The following is a 23684-nucleotide window of genomic DNA, read 5'->3' as shown; positions in this document are numbered from 1 at the left end:
TTTCTTTTTTTAAAAAAAAGTGCATCTTCTCACTGTTTAACACTTGGAAAAATCTGCAAAACTTTCAATGCTGAAATATAAGTTATCTTAACATTGAATTAAATAAAACCCTTTGCCTTGACTACCATGATACAAGAAAGCAGAATGGTCAAATTACAAAAAAGTTTTACTCCAAATTATTTGAATCAAAAAAAAAATATTCTTGTATTGCTTAAAACTTAATAATACTGAAAACAGCTTTTTTTAATACTGTTTTTCTCAGATTCGACAGGTGAACACTATCATTTATTTATTTTTAAGCTAACTTTAAGATTAACAATATTAAAGTAATGCTCTTTTCTTTGATCTCAGTTACTTGTCATCTTTAATATCCAATGAATTTAAATAGCAAATAGCAGAAAATGAGTAAAACAGTTAAAAAAAATAATAAAAAAACAACTTTACTTTTTTATTTTCTCCATTTATGGAGTATGCTTGTTGCAATTTTGCTTACAAAGATAAAAACAAAACAGATAAAAAAATATATGGGTAATGAAATGAATTTTAAAAACTAAAAAACATTTAATACCAATAAATTCTAGTCTAACTAGAGCTAAAAATTTATTGTTTTATGTGAATGTAAACATTTAAAACTAACCATATTTTCTTACTTAAAATGATTTTAATAATTAAATAGTCTTCCTTTTCTTATTATGGTACTGATCGTAACAGGAAATTATTATTTTTCATAAGAATTTAAAAAATTGCACAATAGTTTTTAAATGAAGAACAGTTACAATTTGAGAAAAAAATAAACAGCATTACATTTAAAAAAAATACTACCCATTTCATACATATTTAAACAGTTATATGATAGCTTAAATTTAATTTTACTTCTATTGCTAATTTAGGTAAGATAAGTTAAATACTTCATATGATGCACAATCAAATTGTAACAATTTCAATAAAGTCAAATAATTTTGTCCCTTAGAACAACAGAAAAAAAATATACAATATATTATTTTAGGAACAAATCTTCTACATATTTAAGATTAGCATAAAAAATAGTTTCTTACAAATATCTCACCGATTAATCATTTCAAAATACTCTTTCTGACAAGCAATACTCTCAACAAAGAGCACCAACAACCACAACACTATATGCTTTATTTGACTTAGTTTTATCACAACCTCCAGACCTTAATTTTCTTAATGCCTTCAATATAGCTAATAATGTAAAGTCAAAGTCTAGAACATTATACAGCAAAAAAAAAATAAATATACAATGTATACTATCCAATGTGAAATTTGATATGTACAAATAAAAATGTCAGCTTTAAGGCAGACAAGGTATGAATGTTAATCATGTTACTATTAAATAATATATTATATATATATATATATATATATNTATATAAAAAATCCTGCATTTTTGTTATTATAACATTACCAGGGGTCTACAATACTTAAAATTTCCCGAAGCCAGCATGTAATGCAATGGAAAGTGGTATAACACCTTTTATTTTTTTCGAAATTACATAGACAACTATCGTTTTGAATTTAATATCTAAAAAAAAATAGTCTGAAGTTTGGTACACATTTTTAATGTGTAGATAAATATGCAAGCTAAAATCACAGCATTATATTAAGATATAATATGTCAGCATAAAATCAAAATCTGTCTTTTAGTTTTTCAATACAAAGCTTAATATGGAGCTTAATGACAAATACAAATAGGTCGAGATATAGGCAAGAGATGTTTTAATAATGTTTTGGTTCAGATGTTTTGTTTAAAAAACAAATTATTAAAAAATTTTCAAATTTTCAGGAGAATTTTTTTTCTTTTCAAGTTTAAAATATTTTGCACCATCTACGAATTTTCAGTTGATATGACGACCTGGATTTGTAAACCCTACACATTACATCATCCAACAAAATATTTCCCAATGTTTGCAACCAGATAATCAAAACATTATGTGTCCCTAGGCATAACTGAATAAAGTTTATAAATAAATGAGCTATGTAAGAGCATCTGAACATTAAAAGCCAATTAATAATACATTTAAGTCTTACCTGTCAAATAACTTTTAACCTTACGCAAAGAAAGATCAATAATGAAAGACAGCATTTAAATTTTAGACAGAGATACTGACTCATATTTAGCACTAGTAGATTATTTACACAGTAGCCAATATATATAACTTTAATAAAATTTACATTTCTGTTCTATGTACAGATAATACAAGGAGTTACTAATCAATGTAAAAATATAACTGGCAACAAAAAAAATCTTTTCATATGTCCTCAGACTTTGGCTTGAACTATATAAAAGGAACGCCAGAATATAACTAGAGACTTCTATGAGCTACCAAACTTTAAAATATACTTTCAACAGAGAAAGACTAATTTTAAAGGAAAGAGAAAACAAATTAGAAAGTAGTAAAGCAAAGGTTAGAAATTTAAGTGATCATAGAAGTTATAGGAAAAATGTGTGTTATTAACACTAACTTTACAGGCAATTATTGAATGAGTGATCACTATTACTTTTTCAACCCATGGATAGATAGAGCAAAGTACTAATTTAATGGTGTTAGTGAGCACTTTTGAAAAATGATTAAATATAGTAAAATTTCTAGCACTATTAAATATGTACTAAAATATAAGTTTAAGAAATCCATGCTAAGTTTGACTCATCAACTGGGTTGCAATGGAAGTAGAAGATGTATATAAAAAAAACTTTTTTGATTTGTTTTAAAATACAAGTATTGATTTATTACGAACAATACCTTTCACTTTAAACATGTAAAATGGAGAATTTTTTTATAAAAAATTACTTAAAATATTTAAAATTTTTGTTTATTATGCATTTTGCATTCATAAATTTCAAATCCCATAAAAATTATAATAACCTAATAAAATTGAGTCTCAATCATAAAACAAAATAAATTGAAGGATATACAATGAAACCAAAAAAAAAAAAGTGATTGTCTTTCGCAGTCACTATAAAAAAAAATAATGTAGTAAAAAATTGTTCATAATAACCTATAATAAGTTTTATTTATGTCTTTATTTCAACCGGTGCAATATGCTTACCCATAATAAAGCTATAATGAAAGAATGAGAATAAAAGATATAAAACATAAACTTGATAAATAATCAAAACTGACAAACCATGAAATCAATATCATTCTAATCCACCAATTATAATTATATACTAGATCAATTTATTGACAATTGAAAAAGTTTACTTAAGTCATTAAGTAAAATAATTCGGCAAAAAGTATCAACTTTAAAATTTGCTTTGCAATAAAACAATAATTAGAGAGCTTACTTTTAATTTTTAGTAATAAATTCAATTTTTGTGATTTTAAATAAAATTAACTTCCATTTGGGTGGGTTTAAATCTTGATATGTTAAAAAATATTATATTTGTCACACTAACTTTTTAGTACATAAGTTTGTAATAAAAATATTTTGTAACAAAGAAAAAAATTAATGTCAAAATGAATTAATATTTCAAAAAATAAGCCATGAAATTATTTAAGTTTAAAATAACTGTTTTTGCAGAAAATTTTTTTTGAGCATGCTAAATTAATTTTTCTTACATTTTCCTCCCTCAAACGTTTTTTAAAATAATAATCTAATACTTCAATTTCAACCCAATCAAAATACACAAGAGAAATAATTGAACCTTTTGTTTTCTTTCTAGGGTGATGAAATCAACAATTTAAAACAATTGTTAAAATAAAATTTGCAGAATGAACAAAAATTAGGAGACACGATTCAAAGAAGAAAAAATGCTAATAAATAAGTAACAGGAAGGCACAATGCAGCACTAATCTTAAATGTATAACTTATAGAAACAAACCTTTTAATAGAATTATTTACTTAACACAAAGTAAAAAAAAAAAAAAAAAAAGATTTAAAAGTATTATTCAACAATCAAACCAATTTTGTGTGAGACATTACACAAATGAAACAGGGCAAGAATAACAAATCACATAAGGAACAATGCTAATATACATTATTTCATAAATTCAAACATTCACATAAATATTTTAATGGTTAACATTTCCATAATATTATATGAGTTGAGGAGTTAATCCCATAACTAATGAACCATGTATACAGCATGAGATGACTTGATGTTCATTTGATCATTCAATGGAACATCTTTAACTTGAGGTTCTTGAAAATCTAAAGAGAAACAAAAGTCCTTAGCATAAAATTTAATATAATATTAAGCAATATGAAATATTCCTCCTAATTTAAAAGACACAGTTATATTGCAGGAAAATCAATTTGCTGTGACAAAACTTCCATGAAGTTAGCTGAGCTACTTTTTGATAACTGTGCAGATCTGCCAAAGGTTAAAAATTTAAGGGGGGGGGAATAAATAAAACAAGAGAGATGGATTTTGTGTGTACAAAAAAGCAAAACAGTAATTTAATTCAGTAGGAATGGTTCATGCAACCAACTTTAATTTGGCCAACACACTGTAGGGATTACATTTCCTGTAACTAACTTTAAACCGTTTTGTATCAATGATGTCTAAAGAATCAAAATTTTCTATGCTGTCTAAAGAATGAAAACTGTCTTTGAACTATATAGCAGAAAACTGAGTTTTTAGAATATCAAGAAATGTGATTTTGCCACCTTTTTGTTAAAGTTTCACAAAACTTGGCTATAAACAAAAAACTTGGAGCTTGAAAAAGAAACAATTGAAATATTACTCAAGTTAGCTGTTTCAGCATGAATTAAAATATCACTCTTAAATGAGCATAAATGCATAAATTATAAATTATATGCATAAATTATACAGTATTATACTTATTTTTGGTTTATAAGACATTTCAAATATTTTTATAAAAAGATACTAAAAAGGAATCAGCTATAAACCAAATACATTTGAATTAAAAAATCATTGAGTTAGAGATAAAGAATTTTAAAAATTGTAAGCAAAGAGTGCATGGGTTTGCCAATTCTTACATTTAGTAGGATAAAATCAAAATTTGATATTTTTGGGTTCTGAGAATTAGACAGAAAAGCCTGAGAGCTGGCAGGTCTGTAATAGCATATATATTCTTTCATGATAATGTTAAAGTGCAAAATGTAATTTAATTAGTACACTTAATTAAATTATTTAAGATTATCAATTAGAAATTGAATGGCTTGGTGCAAGAACAAGGTAAGTTAAGATTCAGAAATTGTTGGTAAGAGTCAACTAAAATTAAAAAAGACAAAAGGTAGCTTTTCTCACACTATTCAATCCACAACAGAGGAATGATATTAAATTTTTGTTTGGCTATTGCACTAAGCGAAATAGCTATACTGTCCACAGTCAAAAATGCATTAAAAATAAAAATTTATAATTTAGACTTACCTGGATCTAACCCCTCACTTATAATAAACATCAACAAAAAATTATAAATATCAAAAATATTGCTGTAAATTTAAATTACGTCTAAATAATTAAGGTTACTCCTATGCAAAAAAATATATAGATTTATCACCAAATTACTAAAAAGTTAATACAATTAAAGATTATTTCCTCATTAAAGGTAAGAAATCATGAGGCTATTTCAAAAAAGCCAGGAAATCAGTCTTTCCATAAATTTTAATGTTCAGTAGTAAAACCAAAGACGCCCGATGGCTGAGCGGTAGCGCTGTCGTGCCACAGGTCCCTGGTTCGATCCTTGGGCCGGGCAAGGCTGACTCAGCCTTTCATCCCTTCAGTGGGTCGATAAATGAGTACCGAGCTTGGGAACTAAACACAGGGAGTTCTGCGTCTGGCTGACCACCTGACCGGAACATCTGCTCCTGCACCTCAGAGCCCAAGGTCAAGAAAACTGAGATGGGCACAGTAGGCCTTGGCCCGCAAGGGCTGTCGTGCCACTGAGTTTAGTTTAGTAAAACCAAAACTGATGGAAAATCTGAAATAGTTGATGTTGAGAACTAAATATTTACAGTACTATATAAAACTTCACACTCTTGATTGCATATGTAATTGCCCAACTTCATTTTTTTTTTTGTTCATGTACAGTTAGTGACATCTGTGCAAGTTATTCTTTGTTTTTTATGTTTCCTCTATGAATTGTCATATGACATGATATATATGAAANTACATATATATATATATAATACATAGGTGATATATAGAAAATATATGGCAATTCATATAAAAAATTAAATTCATAGAGAGAACACGAAAAACGAACAATAACTTTCATAGAATTTACTAACTGCTCATGGAAGAAAAAAAACATGGAGTTACGCAATTCCACTTGCAACTAAGATCCTGAAGTTTTATACATATATAAACATTATATACAAGCATATAAAAACAAACACTGTCTGATTTGTAACTATTTTGCAAGAAGTTTCTGTCTAATAATTCAGTCCTGTGATACAATCATAGGCATTACGTATTTCCTAGCTTTTAAATTTTTTTAATTTCATAAATTCAATTTTTCAAATCATTCTTAATATAATTTTAATTAAATTAAACAAATTATTTAATTTTTAACAACATTTTATAAAAAGCAAATATAAATATTTTATTCTGTTCTTAACAATCAATATAACAGCTAACTTTTTAATTCAATACAACTGTCACAAAACAGTCATTAATTCACTGTCACGACTAAATCAACATTAAAATCTATTTTTAACTCTTTATTCTTTAAGCTACTTTATTTCTCTTACCACAAAAATGTTTTAGTTACAGGGTTATATTAATTCTCCCTGTCTTTTTCGGTGATTAAGTTATAGCCAAATGAATTAAAATGTGAAATTAATAATGCGAGGTTGGCTTTGTTTTTGGTTATTTTAACATTCGATAAATCGCTAACTACAGATTTCTTCCTGTACTTTTAAGTGTCCGTTAGGAACAATTCACTCACTTTTTCACAATTTTAGTTATTAGGACAAGGGGGTTTTGGATGCTCGAGGGACCCTCAATCCGACTGTTATTAATTTACTAGAAAAATTTCATCATATTCGAAGATGCATCACTTCATCCATATTATAGGATTCCTCTGCCTACTATTTCTTTTATTTAATTTTATGGCCAGTATTACTTAAATAAAAGCAATTATTGTTTTGATATATCGGTGAACTATCAATTCTTCACAAGTGCAATGTATAATATGCATTTAATATAATCTTGCTTCCTCATCATAAAAACTGCAATAAAAATATTTCCACCATTAAAATTTATCTTCTGCCATAAGCCCAATAGTAGGGTATTCCTTATTATATTCTCAAAAAAAAAAAAATTACTACAGTAATATCAAAAAAAAAGACTTCAGTAAAATAACCTGTAAAATAATATTAAAAGATTCTGTTGCACATATATTTTTCCTAAATAATTTAAAACCTACATACTCTCACACAAAATAAAAAATAATAATTTATTTGAAATATTTTTTAAATATGATGGCAAACAAACATCAATATATAAGACTGTAATATCTACAACGAATTTCATGAACTTACCAAAACTTTCGTGAAGTCTAGTTGGTGACAAAGGAACTGTTGATCGAAGGTCCAGCCCCTCTAGTTCCTTGCAACATTTGATGCTTCGAGTTTTGCGAGATACAGAAGGTGTAGAAGAGATCGTAGGTGAGCTTGAACGCCTTACTTTTTGTTCTGGTTCAGTGCTGGTTCCTAAACCATCATGCAATTCTAGACAGAGGCTATCTCTTGGTTGAAACCTATCTCTCATCTCTGCAGCCGACATGAACACTTCGGAATCCCCATCAATTTTCTCTATTTTAGGAGAAAACGAGCTGTACAGATCATTATATTCAATACCAGACAATTTAAGGTCCTCCAGCCATTTAATACGATCTGACACCAAATTGACAGTTTTCACACTTTTATTTACAATAGGATCACCGGTTTCAACTTTGCCCTCATTTTTAATTGTATAATGAGTTGAATCCAAAGAAAATGATCTATCAACTCCAGGAGAAGATTTCGAAATATTTTCTTGATTGAGTTCAACAACTGAGACTCGGAAACGACCTCGGAAAGAATTTCGAGTATTATCATTTCTCTCCATATCAGGCTTGAAATTTTGACTTGGAGAATCACCTGGTTGAGGAGAAGGAAGAACATGTGAAAATATTCCATTAAATAAAGTAGTTAACTGAGCATCCTGAGGGGGAAGTGAATCTTTGGCTTCTTTATTTCTTTGGCAACATTTAATTATTTCCTGAATCTTCTCTTGTCTCTCTACCAGGGGTTCACTCTAAAATAATACACATTTTCAAATGTTATTTGTAGTAATTAACCAACTTTGAGGTTAAAGTTTTTTGGAACGTAACATAATAAATCAACATGTAATACTTTAACATTTTAAAGAAGAAAAATAGTTTTAAAAAAACTGCAATCAACATAAAGAAACAATATGTTCAATTGGAAATATTTTTAATTAACTATATTAATTCCATTTTCAATTATTTCTTTGACTTATTGACAATAAAATCCTTGTGGATAGATAGTGATTTGATAAATCATTAAATTTTTATAAAAAAGTGGAGACATTCAATTACTATCTTAACAATCAGAAACTGTCCTTTGCGAGGATAAAATATTTAAATAATCACTTCCTCATGTGATATATACCTACAAATCAGATTCCTTCACAAATCTCTATGGTTTTTCATTTACAGGCTGGAATAATTTAATATGGGGAATTACAAAATAGATGGTGCAAAGTTATCTTACAAGGTTCATTAAATCTGCCATAACACCATTCTAATTTAAGGAATATTTAACACACGCTTCCATCATGAGGGAAATGTAAAAATAATTGCCAAAATTGAAACATAAGTGGAAAAGGTAGCCAGTAGTACAGCTTGTAAGTATATGCTTGTAAGTAGCAAAGCTTGTAAGTAATGCAATACTTTAAATTATTCTGATATTGCAATTGATCAAATTATTGAAACATTTTGAAAATTTTTTCCAGCCTTTATTTAATAAAACATTAATAAAATAATCAATAAAATAAAAAACTTAAAATAATAATAATAATGTTGAAACTGCATATTTTTATTGATTCCAACATTAACTGCATTCAAATATGAAAATAAAAACTTACCAAGTCTTTGGACGTTGGATCAATTTTTAAGCTGATAATATTGGAATTTTTTGACACTACTTTAGTTAAAGCTTCAAGTCCATCCAATCTTATATCATTGCCTCTAATATCCAATTTTTGAATGAATTGGTTTTGAGATATATATTCAGCTAACGCACAGGCCCCTAAAAAATTATTCAGGATGTTTTTAGTTTACAGCACAGTTTAGCACCAACTGACTTAAAAAACACAAATAAATACCAAGATCTAATTACCATAATACAACAAAATTGTTGTATTTTCACGAACAACTTGAGCATCACTTTTAGTTTCTTTTGGCATACAACTGCAAATAAATCAACTTAAAAAAGCATTTTTTCAAGATGAAATCAATGTTGTTGACAGTTTTTCCCATTAAAAAAAATCAAAATTCCAGAAAATATATTTAAAAATGTTAATTTTAGTGATAAAAAATATGGTTAAAAAAAGCTAAACAAGAAATAATAAGAGAAAAAAACATAAAACTATAATAAACATAAGTAATGCAATAACTGAAAATTTAATTCAACATGAAGATTATGCCAAAAGGTAATTGAGAGAAACTAACCGTATTTGCAGCATATCCTTATTAGAGATGTAACGAATAGTGACTTGGCTGAATATTCAGTCGGAAAAAAGAAATCGGCCAAATAGCAACATTTTTTTTAAAAATATAATTAATAAATAATATTTTTTACACATAAATAAGTTTAGTCATTATTAAAAATTAATCAAAACTTTGCTATATTATTGGTATGAGGTAAAGGGAAGAAACCTATAATAATTATTCATTAGAAATATTTAAGATAAATAAAAAACTGACCAACAGCTATATATATAAATACACGTTGACCAATAAGTTCTCATACAGTTTCAAATTTTTATTACAGTAATACAAAACAAAATATGCAAAAACCATTTTGCATGAAATTAAAGTAGCAATCATTAAGTATCTTAACAATAAATGATTTGGAATAATACCGCCCCTTACTTCCTTATCGAGCTGAAGTCTCTTTTTTAAATCCACCACATGCGACACAAATAGCTTCCATTGGAAATTCCTGCCATGTCTTATGAATTAAATTTTTGAATTAGCTCAAAGTGGTGATTTTATAATTATTAAGTTGGGAGAATATATATGACCTAATAATACTCTCAATCCCTGTGGCAGAATTTTTTCGGGCCTTCTGAGACATACCTCTCTAATACTAATATCTTTCTGCATGATAATTAAAAATAACAAATATATATGTTACTAATTTAAATTAAAAGATGCATTAATTTAAAAAAAATTCAATTAAATAAATAAATAAAAAAATTGGATCAAATAAATATTTTTTTAATGGAATATGTGATATTTTTTCATTCTAATATTATAAGCAATATTCTAACATTTTGTAGAAAGATAACACACTAATTATTTCCTTTTTCGCATTTTGTAATTCAACATAACTTTTAAAAAAAATTTTGAAATCTGCAGCAATAACTACTAAAAAAAAAAAAGATCAACGGCAAAATCACACAAATCGGATTTTTCAAAAAGAGGTTACAAAATGTGTGTTTTTATTTCGAGATTCAGTTGCAATAAATAATATTGAATTTTAAAAACTATGTGGAAACTAGTAGTAATAACTGCATAAAAAAATAGAAAAAAAATTTTTATGGAAAAGAAAACCAACATTTTTTACTTCATTATTCTTTACTTTTCATTATTCTCATCTCAAATTAGAATAGAAAAAATCACTAACATTTTTTTTCACACTCCGATGCGCGAGAAAGGCATCTTTTGAATAAAATTCTGAAGAAAAGATATAATCTTTTGAAAATTTCTGCAGGAAAAAAAAGCAACAAGTTTTTATTTCCTAAAGGAAAAATCCTTCTGTAAGAGCTTGGTAACATTCTGCACCAATGTCGGTGTGTCGCCACGATTCTGCCACGGGGCTCTCAATCAAACGATTTCAGATCAGGGGAGTTTAGAGGCCATTCATTCTTCAACAAAAAGTCAGCTAAATTTTTGCAGCACCACTTCTGAACCACATGTATGGTAAGAACAGGAGCACCTTCTTGTTGGAAGCAAACATATTTAATCTCATACATACTCTGGACCCTTGGGATTGAAACTTTTTCCAAAATATTAGTTTTGTAATATTGGGCATTGATTTTTACTTCCTTTTTGATGAAAGCTAATGGGAATTAGCCTCTTTTTGAAATTGCCTCCCCAAATCATCAACGATGAAGCATTTTGATAATACAGGACACATTGCTGACTTTTAGAGATGTTAAAGATGTCTTAGAGATCAATAAAAATGGACCAAATTCTATCATTTTGGAGGCTGAGACTTTGCTGTAAAACAATAGTTTCTCGTCTTTAAAGACCAACTCATGCCCAGCTTGCCATGCAAGAATTTCTTCCACCCTTTGCATCTTTTTCATCTAAACAGATTATGAATGTCTGTGAATTTTGCTCTTTCTATAAGATTTTTATCCAAGGTCCTTTCTCAGAAAATTTAAACTAGCTGTTTTGAGCTCTCAGACTAACTTCCGGACAGATCATAGTCCGTTAGGTTGTATCCTTGCAAGCCATGTACAAGTTTTAGAATGTAACAAATACGCGTAAAAACAATTTTCTAATAATGTATATTAAAAGATATGATTTTAGACTATTCTTTATTAAATATATTCAAATTCAAAAGAAAAAAAAATTTGACAAATTTTTTTTTTTTTAATATTTTGTTGGTCGAAAATTCAGCCAAATATTTGGTCAACCGAATATTCGGCAAAAGTGCCAAATAGTCGTTACATCCCTGATCATCAAAAAGAAAATACATTTCAAAAATTATGCATACATTAAACAACTAAAGTAAGCTTTGAAGATATATTTTCCTGAAAAAAAGCATAATGTTATGAATCACAAATCAGCTTCATAAGATAACACATGAGAAAATATATATAACAACAATTAAAAAACTTACTTCGACAAAGATCATTTTTTTAATTACATTCTTAAATGAAATATTTAGGTATGTCTCTTAAACTGTATTTGCTAAAATACTTACTAGTTCTGAATTATTTAAATAAATTCAAATGGTCAATTTCATGTGAATAGTTAAACTGCATATGTAAGTAGAATAATAGTAAATACTGAAATACTAGATTAATACTAATATTTACTAACAATCATAAATGAAGCATGATGCACAATCAATTTAGAAACAAACATAATCTAAATTCATATATTTAATTTACACATTCCCTTTTTATATTTAAAAGAATCAGACATACACACACTCATATAAATATATAAGAAACGAAATGAAGGGAATATTAGAATTATAGACTGATAAACATCATATCAGTCCTCCATAAGATCTTTATAAAAATATTAGCCAGCAAACTGGAATAAGTTTTAGACTCGGCAGATCTTGAAGAACAAGCAGGTTTAAGAAGTAATTTTAGCATCATAGAACCCAATCAAACTATTTCAGAGAACTAATTAAGCAATGTAAGTGCTTTTCACATTAGTATTTGCTTTGCATTCAGATTATTGACTTTGAAAAGATTTTTTAGAACATTAGCATGTTTTTCATGCTGCTTACTTTGTAGAAAATGGAATCGAAAAAGCTTACACTAATATCATTTCAAACAAACAAAGTTAGCGTTAACAATCAGAAAAGGTAAAAAAAAAAAAATTAAAAAAGGAAAAACCAAACAGGAAAGAGCAATATGCCTAAGATACCACAATATTATTTAAATTGTTCACTGCTGTTCTGGAAGAAGAAATTAAGATAAATGGAGAATATCTGACTAACTAGAAGAAACTACCAATGATTTATCAGAAACTAGCATTCAAAAACTTTTATTAAACTTTTAGAAAACTAAAAAGAAAACTTAAGAATTCTCAATCAAAGGAATAAAAATTGAAGTAATACAGAGTAACATTCATTTATTTATGATAAAAATTAACCAATAAACAATAACACCAGGGAAAAAATTAATCAAAGAATCTAAATTATATAGTTGGAGATCTTTTGGAAAAAATGGAAGATTTTCATTCAGTGAATAGCTGAAGGTATACACATATAAAATGACAGAAAAGGAACATTATTATCTTACGTTTAAAAGTAAATATTAAATATAATAATCTTTTAAACTTTAAACTAAAAGCACAAACATTTAAAAGCATAGGGGAGAGTTGGGTACCCCCACCCACTTGAATTTCATATGAATAGAATATTTTTTCAAGTCAATGGGCCATCGGACATTAATAGTTATATTTAAAAAAGATTATTTTCAAAGTTCCAAGTATTTATACAGCTGTTAACATGGTAAACAATAGTTTTGAAAATATGTTGAATACAGTAGTCATGAAATTAAGAAAAATTCGTTGAATGTTTCGATTAAACTTCATTTTAATACTAAAAAAATAATTTTTTCTATACATACAGCATTAAAGTATGTAGTCTTAAGTTTAATTTGCACAAAGAAAGAAGTTTATATGTGAAAAATTGTTCGAGTAATTACAAATTTACAAAAAAATTGGATTTCGGGTAGCCCCGCTCACATGAATGTCGGGTATCACCGCCCAATTTTATTTCGTCGATAAATGTACGGTTGCAAAGATTATTATTTTATTGCTTCAAATTTAAATGTTATATGCATTTTTAACAACAAGTATTGGTTTTATTAAATTATTGTTATTAAATGATAGAATTGACTAAAAGTATATAAATATGTAATAAATAAAATAATTTCGTGATAAAAATGGTTTACCTATTGTCAATATATTGGTCATTTTCATTTACACCTAAAAAAAACAGTCTAAAACATAATTTTTGTAACTGGGCAGGGCTACCCGACACATTTGGAAACGAGCTGAAAAACATGTTTTTTTAAATTTCTATTTTTTTAAGTTAAACTATTCTTTTTTTGGTTTATTCTTTTTGCATTATTTAATTAGATGATAAAACAATAGAAACATACAAAAATATTGATTATTACTCAATATTATACAGAAATATAAGCAATACTCCTTAAGTGAGCGGGGCTACCCAACTCTCCCCTAATTGTTTAAATTGAGGCTTAAAAAGTTTGTTTAGTTTTGAAAAACTAAAATAAATTCAAATTTAAAGGCGAGGCACAAAATCAGAGAAATAATTGTGTGAGTGGTGAGAAGTTATTAACAAATCAAAACTTGCTTTTATAATTATTAAATTGACATAGTAAGAGCAATCCCCATCCCAAAGAGAATAAATATTTTTCATTAATTTAGCAATTTATTTAAAAATTTAACTATCCCTATTGAATCAAGTCCCAATTAAACTTTAGAGATATAATATGTATATATAGAGATATAATATTAGATTTCATAGCGAAAAGGGACCGGATTATTTAATCACTAAACTGTTAGGTGTAAATATAATAAATATCGATTTAGGTATAATTTACTTACATAAACTGAAAACGATACTTTGATAAAGAGAAACCAAACTTAACATTTGCTTAAAATATACTGTTATTATCTTTTTAACCATACAACTGTCAAACAAAACAATTTATACACTCGAAAGAAAATAATTTTTAAATATGTCTTACCATCAGATGTTATGGCTGCATTCTCCAGCTCCAAGATTTCAATTGTCCTGTTACAAATAAAACTCTGCTTCAAATCTAAAATACCGGCACTAGTTATTTCATTACTGCCTAGATTTAACCTTCGAAGAGCCCGTGCTGCAGTCTGCAAACAATACAAAATAAATAAGAAAATAGAACTTAAAAGCAATTAACATTAAAAGAAATATTTTAATTTTTTTAAAAAAAGCCATACCAGTGCCCTTGAAATGCATGCCATGCTTTTAATAGTGATTTCATTATTCCATAATATTAAAGTACTGAGCCCTCTGCCAGATGTATTAGATTGCTGTCCAAGACTATCCATCACATGAGTTAACCCTTCATCCTAAAAATCAGAGTAGAAATTAGGAATAAAAAATATATCAAACTACATAAATACAATGAAAGTTTTTAATTACATATTCATTGTTTAGTTATAAAAACAAATTTCACAAAGATAAATATTATCACTATCAGAAATCTTGTCTTAAAAAGTATAAGATTTTTCAATAGAAAAATAAATATTCCACTACATTATGTAATACCTTTACATAATACAATTGAATTGTTTAAATTTCATAATATATAACTATAAATAATAGGTATTCTTTTGAACAAATTTCTATTATTTATTCATATAAGTGGTCTGTTATGAGGAAATTTATACTATTTGGCCATAATATAGAAAGTACCTATTTAAGAAATTTGAAAAATATAGAAATTTAAGATCTATATTTACAATACAATGTTTAACATTAAAAAGATCAAGATTTAAAATTATGAAAAAGCAATTAAGAATTTAATTTTCCAAGGACTTATTTTATCTAAATTCGGAAAACCTGGGATCCAGGTAACAATCCATGATTAAATAAACAGATAGGTATTGTATTGTTCAATTTTTAAAAAAGCATATTAAACTTCCTTAAATTAATTTTTAAGAATATAATTTTAAATTAAAAAATGAAGAGCAAAAAACTATATTTACCCCCAACTTGTTATTACTTAAGTCAATCAATTCAAGATGAGTATTGGTTCTTAGTAAATTTCCTAACTGAAAACCATCTGCAGAGGATATTTTATTCTCTGCAAGAAATAGTTCCCGCAATGTAGTATTCATCTTCAGGGCTGCAACTGAAAAAGAGGAAAAAAAATTAAATTTTTTATGAAGCCTATTACTTAGTCAATAATACGAGGAAAACTTTTTTCTCCTTCGGTTTAAAAACTTTTTGATATGAGAATTTTTTTAAAAATAAAATAACATTTTAAATAATTAGCATATATTCAAATGTCAAAATCAAATAAATATTTCAAATATTGAAATAGAAGGAAAAAAATTTTTTTTATCAATTAAGAACTTTACAATTTTACTGCTGGTTCAATTTTAATAAAAATTGGAAAAATACTTTCCTTATATTCCACAAAATATTAAACAGTAAGTTATTCTTAATAAAATAATCTCTTCGATATTTCTAGAAAAAATTACTGGAAAAAAGTTATCAGAACTCCTCATATTTCACCTACAAATACTTATCTTTCTATATTAAGTTTTCTTAAATTTATGAAACACATAAGAGTTTCTTAAAAAAAGAAAAGATATTTTTTATGCTAGAATTTTCTTAAAACTACTTTTGTTTTCTCCCTTTTCACTAACTTTAATATGTATAATAATAAGTTTTCCAAAATTAATAGCAATTACCTAATATAACAAGGCATCTTCCAAAAATACCACAGTTTTCAAGATGCAAAGTGACTAAATTTGATCCTAAGCGCAAAGCCCTACCAATAATTAAGAGAACCTGCTCATTCAGACCAGTACTTCTCGCATTCAGATGAATCAATGATGGAGTCTAAAAAAAAAAGAATAAAACATAAACATCTTTATTTTACTGTGAATAACTGATAATTAAGATTAAACTATCAAAAGTTTAAAAAGAGGTAAAGTATTAAAAAGTGGGCTCAAATTCAATTTCAGAAAAAAAATTTCCTGACTTTTCCAGGTTTCCATGGAAAAGTTTCATTAAGAAGTATGATTTTATAAAATAATTGTAATAAATGTTAGAATTATTTAGCTTGAATCTCAATAACTGATTACTGTTACTGACAATTCTAAGACTGGATATTTTCCAGATATTATATAGGAATTATCAAGGTTTTTTGTAAAAATTGAGCTTCCCCTGACTATTCCCTGCTTTTTATAGTTAAAATAAAATTCCTTGACAATTCCAGGTTTTCCCTGTTCTCACAGACTTGTGGGAGCCCTGTAAAAAGCTTTATAATCCATTTCAATTTCAAGTAACCCTTTTAACTATAAAACTTCTTCAGAAAATTTGCACAAACATTACTTTCATTAGAAGAGGAAATTTTAAAACATATTAATAGCAATAATGTAATACAAAAAATACAGAAGAGAAGAATGAATAAATTCCTGTGAGGTCTGAAGAAATATCTCAAGATCAGTTTTCTTCAACTTATTGATGAACAAAACTCATGAACTTCACTAAGAAATGTATTAGAGACATGGATATTAAAAATGTGTGAAAAGCACCTTCAATATTTGAAAGGAAAGTCTTCATAAGGTGAAATTCAAGACAATGGATTCAAGAGGAATAGGAATAACTGGTACTGTACAAACGTACAAATAGAATAAAATAATAGAACTGTACAAAATATTTAAAGAACCTGACAAGGCAATATTCTTCGAGATATAAAATTTCAAATAGGCTGGTTATATAACCTTTTACAAAGTTAAATGCACACTCCTTTCCGTTTTTGAAAAATGTTGCTTCCCCTTTTTTTTTAAAAAACAAAAATGCTCTTTTTTATTTTAAGAAAAGAGAATACTGAACGAGGAAACCATAATTACTGCGAATTATTTTTAGGCTAAGTTAATATGTATAAAATATTATTTCCTATAATTATTTGAAAATTTTGAATTCTGTTTTGAAGGGCACTAACCTATCTAAATATAATTGATATAATTTGAAAGATAAGTGTCCTTTAAAACTGAAAGTTCCCTTGTCTTTAAAAGAGCACCAAACCCTTTTTTATTTTTTAGAGAGATCTCTGAATAAACATAAAAGAAAAGTCAAAACAGACTCCAACAAAGGTGAACTGTTTGTGTGAAAAGGGATAGCGAAAGCAAATAATTGGAGAACAGTTGCCAAAATTGGAAATTTCTAGAGAAAACCAGAACAGACAAATAGGAGGGGGGGGGGAAGGTTAAAACAATAATATTAAAGTTGATATAAGAAATTCTATATTAGCTAATGGTTATAGACTAAAGTTCGAGATTGAAAAATAGTTCTGAATANCCAAAATTGGAAATTTCTAGAGAAAACCAGAACAGACAAATAGGAGGGGGGGGGAGGTTAAAACAATAATATTAAAGTTGATATAAGAAATTCTATATTAGCTAATGGGTATAGACTAAAGTTCGAAATTGAAAAATAGTTCTGAATACACCTCTATTAAGAAAAGTTCGGGAAGTACCTTTTTTAACATCCGAGAACATGCTTGCCACCCACGGCAATCTATTTGCTTCGTAAAAGATATATTCAACTGTTCAGCTGAATCATAGTATTCAATCATATCAAAAAAGGCAGCAGCACCCTAGAATAATAACATTTTAAGATATATATTTAAACTTTGGAGATAAATTCAGTATTGAGAAAAATTTGTGCTTAGTTGATTAGCAAAGGAAATTACTCATAAGAAGAAAGAGAATATATAATGGAAATTTTTTTAAAAAACATAAATAAATTATTACTAACAAAGGAAACAAAAAAAAAGAGAATTTTTTAAAATCAAAATTAACAGAATGAGCATTACGTTATTCAAAATTTTAAGCAATGTATACTAAATTCTGGTCAAAAATATAATTTGAGAGCAGTTAAAAATTGCGGAAACAGATTGATTTTATCTAAGGATAATTTTTAGTATCCAGGTGAAATATTTATAGGTTACTTGTACATTTATATATTTAAGACTAAGACTATTAATATATAGAAGACGATTTAAGTTTTAAAATGTAGCACAATAAAAAAGCTTTTGAAGTTCGTTGATTTTGTTTTCCAAAATAATGAAAGAGTATAAAAATTTATGACATGCAATATATTATCAAATAGCTATTATAGTTACCAGTACAAATATTTAAGACAAATTGGAGTAAATGTGAAAGTTAAAAAAATTGTTCATTAATAAAAATCAGTTTAAATTAGGAAAAATAAAAACTTCAAACATGTTTCACAATCACTTTCAACTTCAGTAGTTCACAAATCATTCAGAATTTATAAAAATTTAAATTGGAGAAGGAATTAAATTTCACAAAAAAGAAATAGCAGCAGTTTTTGTAATTGCCTGTACTGTAAGCATAAATTATAAGAATACATACCTCATCATCTAAGTAACAGCCTTCTAAGTCAACTAAGTTAAATTGGAGTCTTCTAAGAATTTCTTCTAAAGCTTCACAGTGTTTCAAGCTAAGTTTTTCACCTGTTATAAACAAATGTAAAATTATTCTCTTATAATCCAATAGCAAAGAGTGAAAGATGTAGAAGTTCAAATGCTTACATAGTCATATTCATAATACTACAAATAAATTCAATTCTATGAATAAGTACTTTCTTCCTCTATTAAAGCCATTAATAGCCATATGTAGCTTTATGTATAAAAATGAAAACTAAAAAAACTAATGGTTGAAAAAAGTATGTAAGACATTAAGCCATCCAAATGTAAGAGCAAAATTAACTATAGCTAATTAAAAAAATTTGGCTATTTCAAATATAATTTTTATTTTTTAATAATGTATAACACATAAGATAGTTTTTCTGTGGAAATTAAAAACTAATTTGATTCCTTTAATTAAAGAGACAAATAGAAAAAAATAATCAATTTTTTTTTTTACTTCATTTGAAAAATATCTTAAACATAGGGACATTAATTTTTCTTAGAACATAGGAACATTAATTTTGGATTTTCTGTTTCTTTTTTTTTTAACATAACAAATTTACAGTAAAAAAAGAAAACATATTCATGGAAATCCAATTCAAATATTGATAATTTCCAATTTACTGCATTTTGTAATAATCAAGTATTAATTTAACAAAATACGATTTCAGAAAAACTTAAAAGTTAGAACAAAATGTATCATTCTGATTTTTTTGACCAAGTAACTTAGGATTTTGAATTTAGCAAAAATATTTACAAACATTTCACAAAATTTAAAAATGTAACAAATATATTTTGAACTTACCTAATATACTAAGATCAAATGAGCGAGGATTTTCTTCCAGTTGGTTAGAATTGCTTTCAAATTCCTAAAAATAAAACAAAGTTTCAAGAATAGGCTAAGTTTTAAATACAAAGCACCTTAAGCTAAAACATGGAGTTATTGAAAACTCAACTAAAAAAAAAAATTTGAATTACTTTATTTTTCAAAAATAAAAATCTGATTTTTGATTTTTTACAAGGATTAAATATTACTAAACGCTAATAACAATCAACATTTTTAACTATGAGGTATCATTTTCAAAATATTGTATGGAATAGGAATATATACAAAAATCATTAACAAAAGCAATTTTTCTTTCCTAATTCTACTTCTGGCTTTCTTTTCTAATTTTCTTTATTTTTTTAAAAAGCATTTTTCAGAAAAATATGTGAATGTTTGCTAAAAAAAAATTTGTTAGCTAATACATCCTCAAATGCAAAATGCTGAATTCTTATTTCTTTACAAGGATATGTAATTTACAAAATATGAATGGTCTCATATTCTCTTTTGAATCCAATATAATTTAAAAGGTTTAAAATCACATTTAATTTATGAAAATATTTTTTAAATTCGTAAAATTTACTTCTGATCTGATCACTATTCACTTTTGATAAATTTAGTTACTTACAGCAAAAAAAAAATTTCATGTATTATCTTGAAAAACAAGTTTAACCTCAGTAAAATAGATAAAATTTTACAAAAATTAGAAGGAAAAAAAATTGGTAAATAAGATGAAATTTGATGATGAAAATATAACTAAATAAGTCACAATTTATTAATTAATAATCTTTAATAAATAAATACCTGCAGTTGATCCAAAACACAAGGCAAAGGTTTTATTCCCTGTTTATCACTAGCAGCAATGTATGCAGAAATCAGTGTATTCAATGTATTAGCATACACTAAAAAATAAAAAAATTATTCATATATAAATCAATACAAACCTAATGTAAGAAATGCTATGATTCTTTTACCCATATTTTTAAAATAACATGCATAAATAGTTCAGAAATTTTTTTCTCTAAATTTAATCTCAGAAATGATTTATTCATTAATTTTCGTTTTTCGTAAAATTGTTCCAGCAGTAACAATGAGGTGGACAAATATGGCTAATCTTTTAGTTAAGAATGGATTTCATATTAAAGATCTAAGAGATACTCGAGACTTTTAAAGGTTCAATTTTCATGCAATTATGAATTATCTATCTGTAATTTTGTGAACATATGGTTCTGCTTCTGTGACTAAGTGAAAAAACATTAAAACCAGTACCTAAGCTCTCCACTTTTAGTAAAAAACCTAATCAAAATTTTATGAATCTAAAATCACAAACTTAAAAGAATAAATTTTTGATAACTAGAAATTAAATATGACTTAACTTTCCATAAAAACTTTATGTTGTTCCACATGTTCTGATATAAACTAATAATAAATAAGATTCCATGAAAAACAAATAATTTTTTATCCCGAAAAAAAAATTAATACAGCCAGACTTTTATTTAATAAAGTTCCATTTTGTAATTTTTTTCAAGGAACCAAGAACATATTGGAAATTTCTTCGTAAAATAACTTTCAAAAAGGGAAGTGAATTTTCTATTTAATGAACTTTTCAAGATCCACTTTCCCTATTTCCCCAAATATTTCAGAACATTTCAAACTTGTTAGTGTATTTTAAGAGAGAAATTACCTTGAATTGATTTTCGAAGTCAAACTTTTAAAGAAAGCAGTAAAATCCTTTTCCCTTTTTATTTGCATTTCAAACGAAAAACTTACAAAATTAAAGGAATTTATCAGTAGCAATTACAGTTAAGAGCGCATGCGGTAATGTATGTTTAAAATCACTTTTATAATAAATGCAGCTATAATTTTATACATAAATTTAGCTTTTTTTAGTTAAAATTGTATGTAGCGTGATAGTGTAACACTGGATCATGTTTTGCTTGATTCTTGTTTTCCATGCATATTTCTTTTATGGTTAAAATTTATAAAATAAATAGTAGATACCCGTTTACAAGATAAAGGTGTATCAATTGCTATTTTAATTATGTCTAGTGTTTATAAATTCAATACGTGTTTGTGTTGCTTAAATATTTCAAAAGGTGATTTTCTATTTAACGAATTCTCCCTATAACGAACTTTTTTTATCGAGATTTAGCGACTTCGTTAAATAGAGGTTTAACTGTAGGTACAAAATCTAAAATTTCATGAAATACACATCAAAGCAGACAACACATTATGAATTAAACAATAATATTGGTATAAATATAGTATCAAGATTATAATAAAATTTTATAAATTAAGTAATTAAAGGGAAGCATAGACATAAAAAAAATGCATTATCTTTCATGCATTATCATTAATGCATAGTCTTTTTATATTATAGAAACTCAGGTTTACTGAACATCTTTATAACACAGTTTTAGTACGCAATATAATCTTAGTATACCTTTCGACCATGGATCGGGGGGTTCTAAATAACAGGTAACAAGTATTTCATCTGCGGGAAAGTGAACTCGATTACTACATTTGGCTTTTTTCTTGGCAGAAACATTGGAGTGGATTTGTTTAATTTGCTCCGTCGGAGTAGATGGCGCGGAAACAGACGTATTAGAATTCATCTCTCTGAACCGCAGCGTTTGTCAAACGTGAATGATCTCATTGATTACTAATCAATGAAAAAAAGAGTAAAATAAGTACTGCAAATTATTTTTTTAATGTAAATATGCAATCAATTAGCATTCGTCGTCTGCCTTCGTAAAAAATAAAAGTAAAACGAAAAAATGTTGCCATTTACAATAACAAAAGTATCAGTCAGCTGAGTTAAAGGCCACGATTGTTGAGAGATATTGATCTTTAAAATAAAAATAATTCCTTGACTTAGTTGCTATTCACACTCAATGCAATTCACGCAACTCCGAGTCCCGCAGTGGACTGAGATCGTTAAGACACGGTTCCCAGCAGATCACCGAAGTCAAGCATCACTGGCTGCGGTCAGTGTGCAGGTGGGTGACCACTTGGATCAGTCTGCGTAGGGACCGAGGGTGTGCGGTATTGGTCCTCGTTAAACTGTGCTACCGTAAAGCATTTTCTTTGTTTAATGAGTCGTTGGGCTACCGAAGCAGGGGTGCCATCCCCTCTGTTGAGGATCAAAATTGTGATGGCATGTCCTCGGAACATCCTCAGGGATGTTTCGCAGACCGTCGCCGATAGCCCATTGTGCAGTTCTAGTGCGACATAAATGAACTACAACTACAACAACAACAACAATCACGCAACTCCGATCACCTTTCGGTTCTATCGATGGGAAGAGTGATCAACAATGGTTAATATCGCCCAAAAGAATTGTAAGGTACAATACAGTACTTTTATTTACGTCGCACTAGAGCTGCACAATGGGCTATTATCGATGGTCAGGGAAACATCCCTGAATATGATCTAGAGATAACATGCATTCGTCACGCAGTGGTGTAACTAGCCTATTGTACGGCTCCTCAAATTCAGGGGCTCTAGTTTATTGAGCTCCCTTGGAATAATAAAAATTTGAGCCCTTTTCAAATCAAACCGTCGTTTCAAAACGTAAGCTCTTTAATTTCCTTTGTATTAATTTTCTTTGAACTAATTTTACTAGCATTAATAATAACTTATTAAAATGCTAACTAATAAAAAATAAAAAGAGAAAAAAAGCGTTTTAAAGTGTATAAGTTT

General features: G+C 27.2%; 1 protein-coding gene across 1 annotated transcript; it reads right to left on the bottom strand.

Moving 5' to 3' along the window:
* Window positions 1–3335: 3335 nt before the first annotated feature.
* LOC107455785 (protein phosphatase 1 regulatory subunit 37) lies at window positions 3336–22776 on the bottom strand. The gene is made up of 12 exons (XM_016073492.3): window positions 22426–22776; window positions 20787–20884; window positions 19965–20028; window positions 19104–19204; window positions 18203–18322; window positions 16410–16560; window positions 15699–15844; window positions 14928–15059; window positions 14696–14837; window positions 9086–9249; window positions 7477–8233; window positions 3336–4176 (listed from the first exon to the last, which is right to left on the bottom strand). Exons 1-12 carry the CDS (start codon window positions 22595–22597, stop codon window positions 4091–4093), a joined length of 2133 nt encoding a protein of 710 aa, XP_015928978.1. The 5' UTR covers window positions 22598–22776; the 3' UTR covers window positions 3336–4090.
* Between the last annotated feature and the right edge of the window lie 908 nt (window positions 22777–23684).

This window comes from Parasteatoda tepidariorum, chromosome 1, assembly GCF_043381705.1.
Source record: "Parasteatoda tepidariorum isolate YZ-2023 chromosome 1, CAS_Ptep_4.0, whole genome shotgun sequence".
NCBI lineage: Eukaryota > Metazoa > Arthropoda > Arachnida > Araneae > Theridiidae > Parasteatoda > Parasteatoda tepidariorum.
The sequence above is the reverse complement of the archived record's forward strand: the minus strand, read 5'-3'. Positions and strand labels throughout refer to the sequence as shown.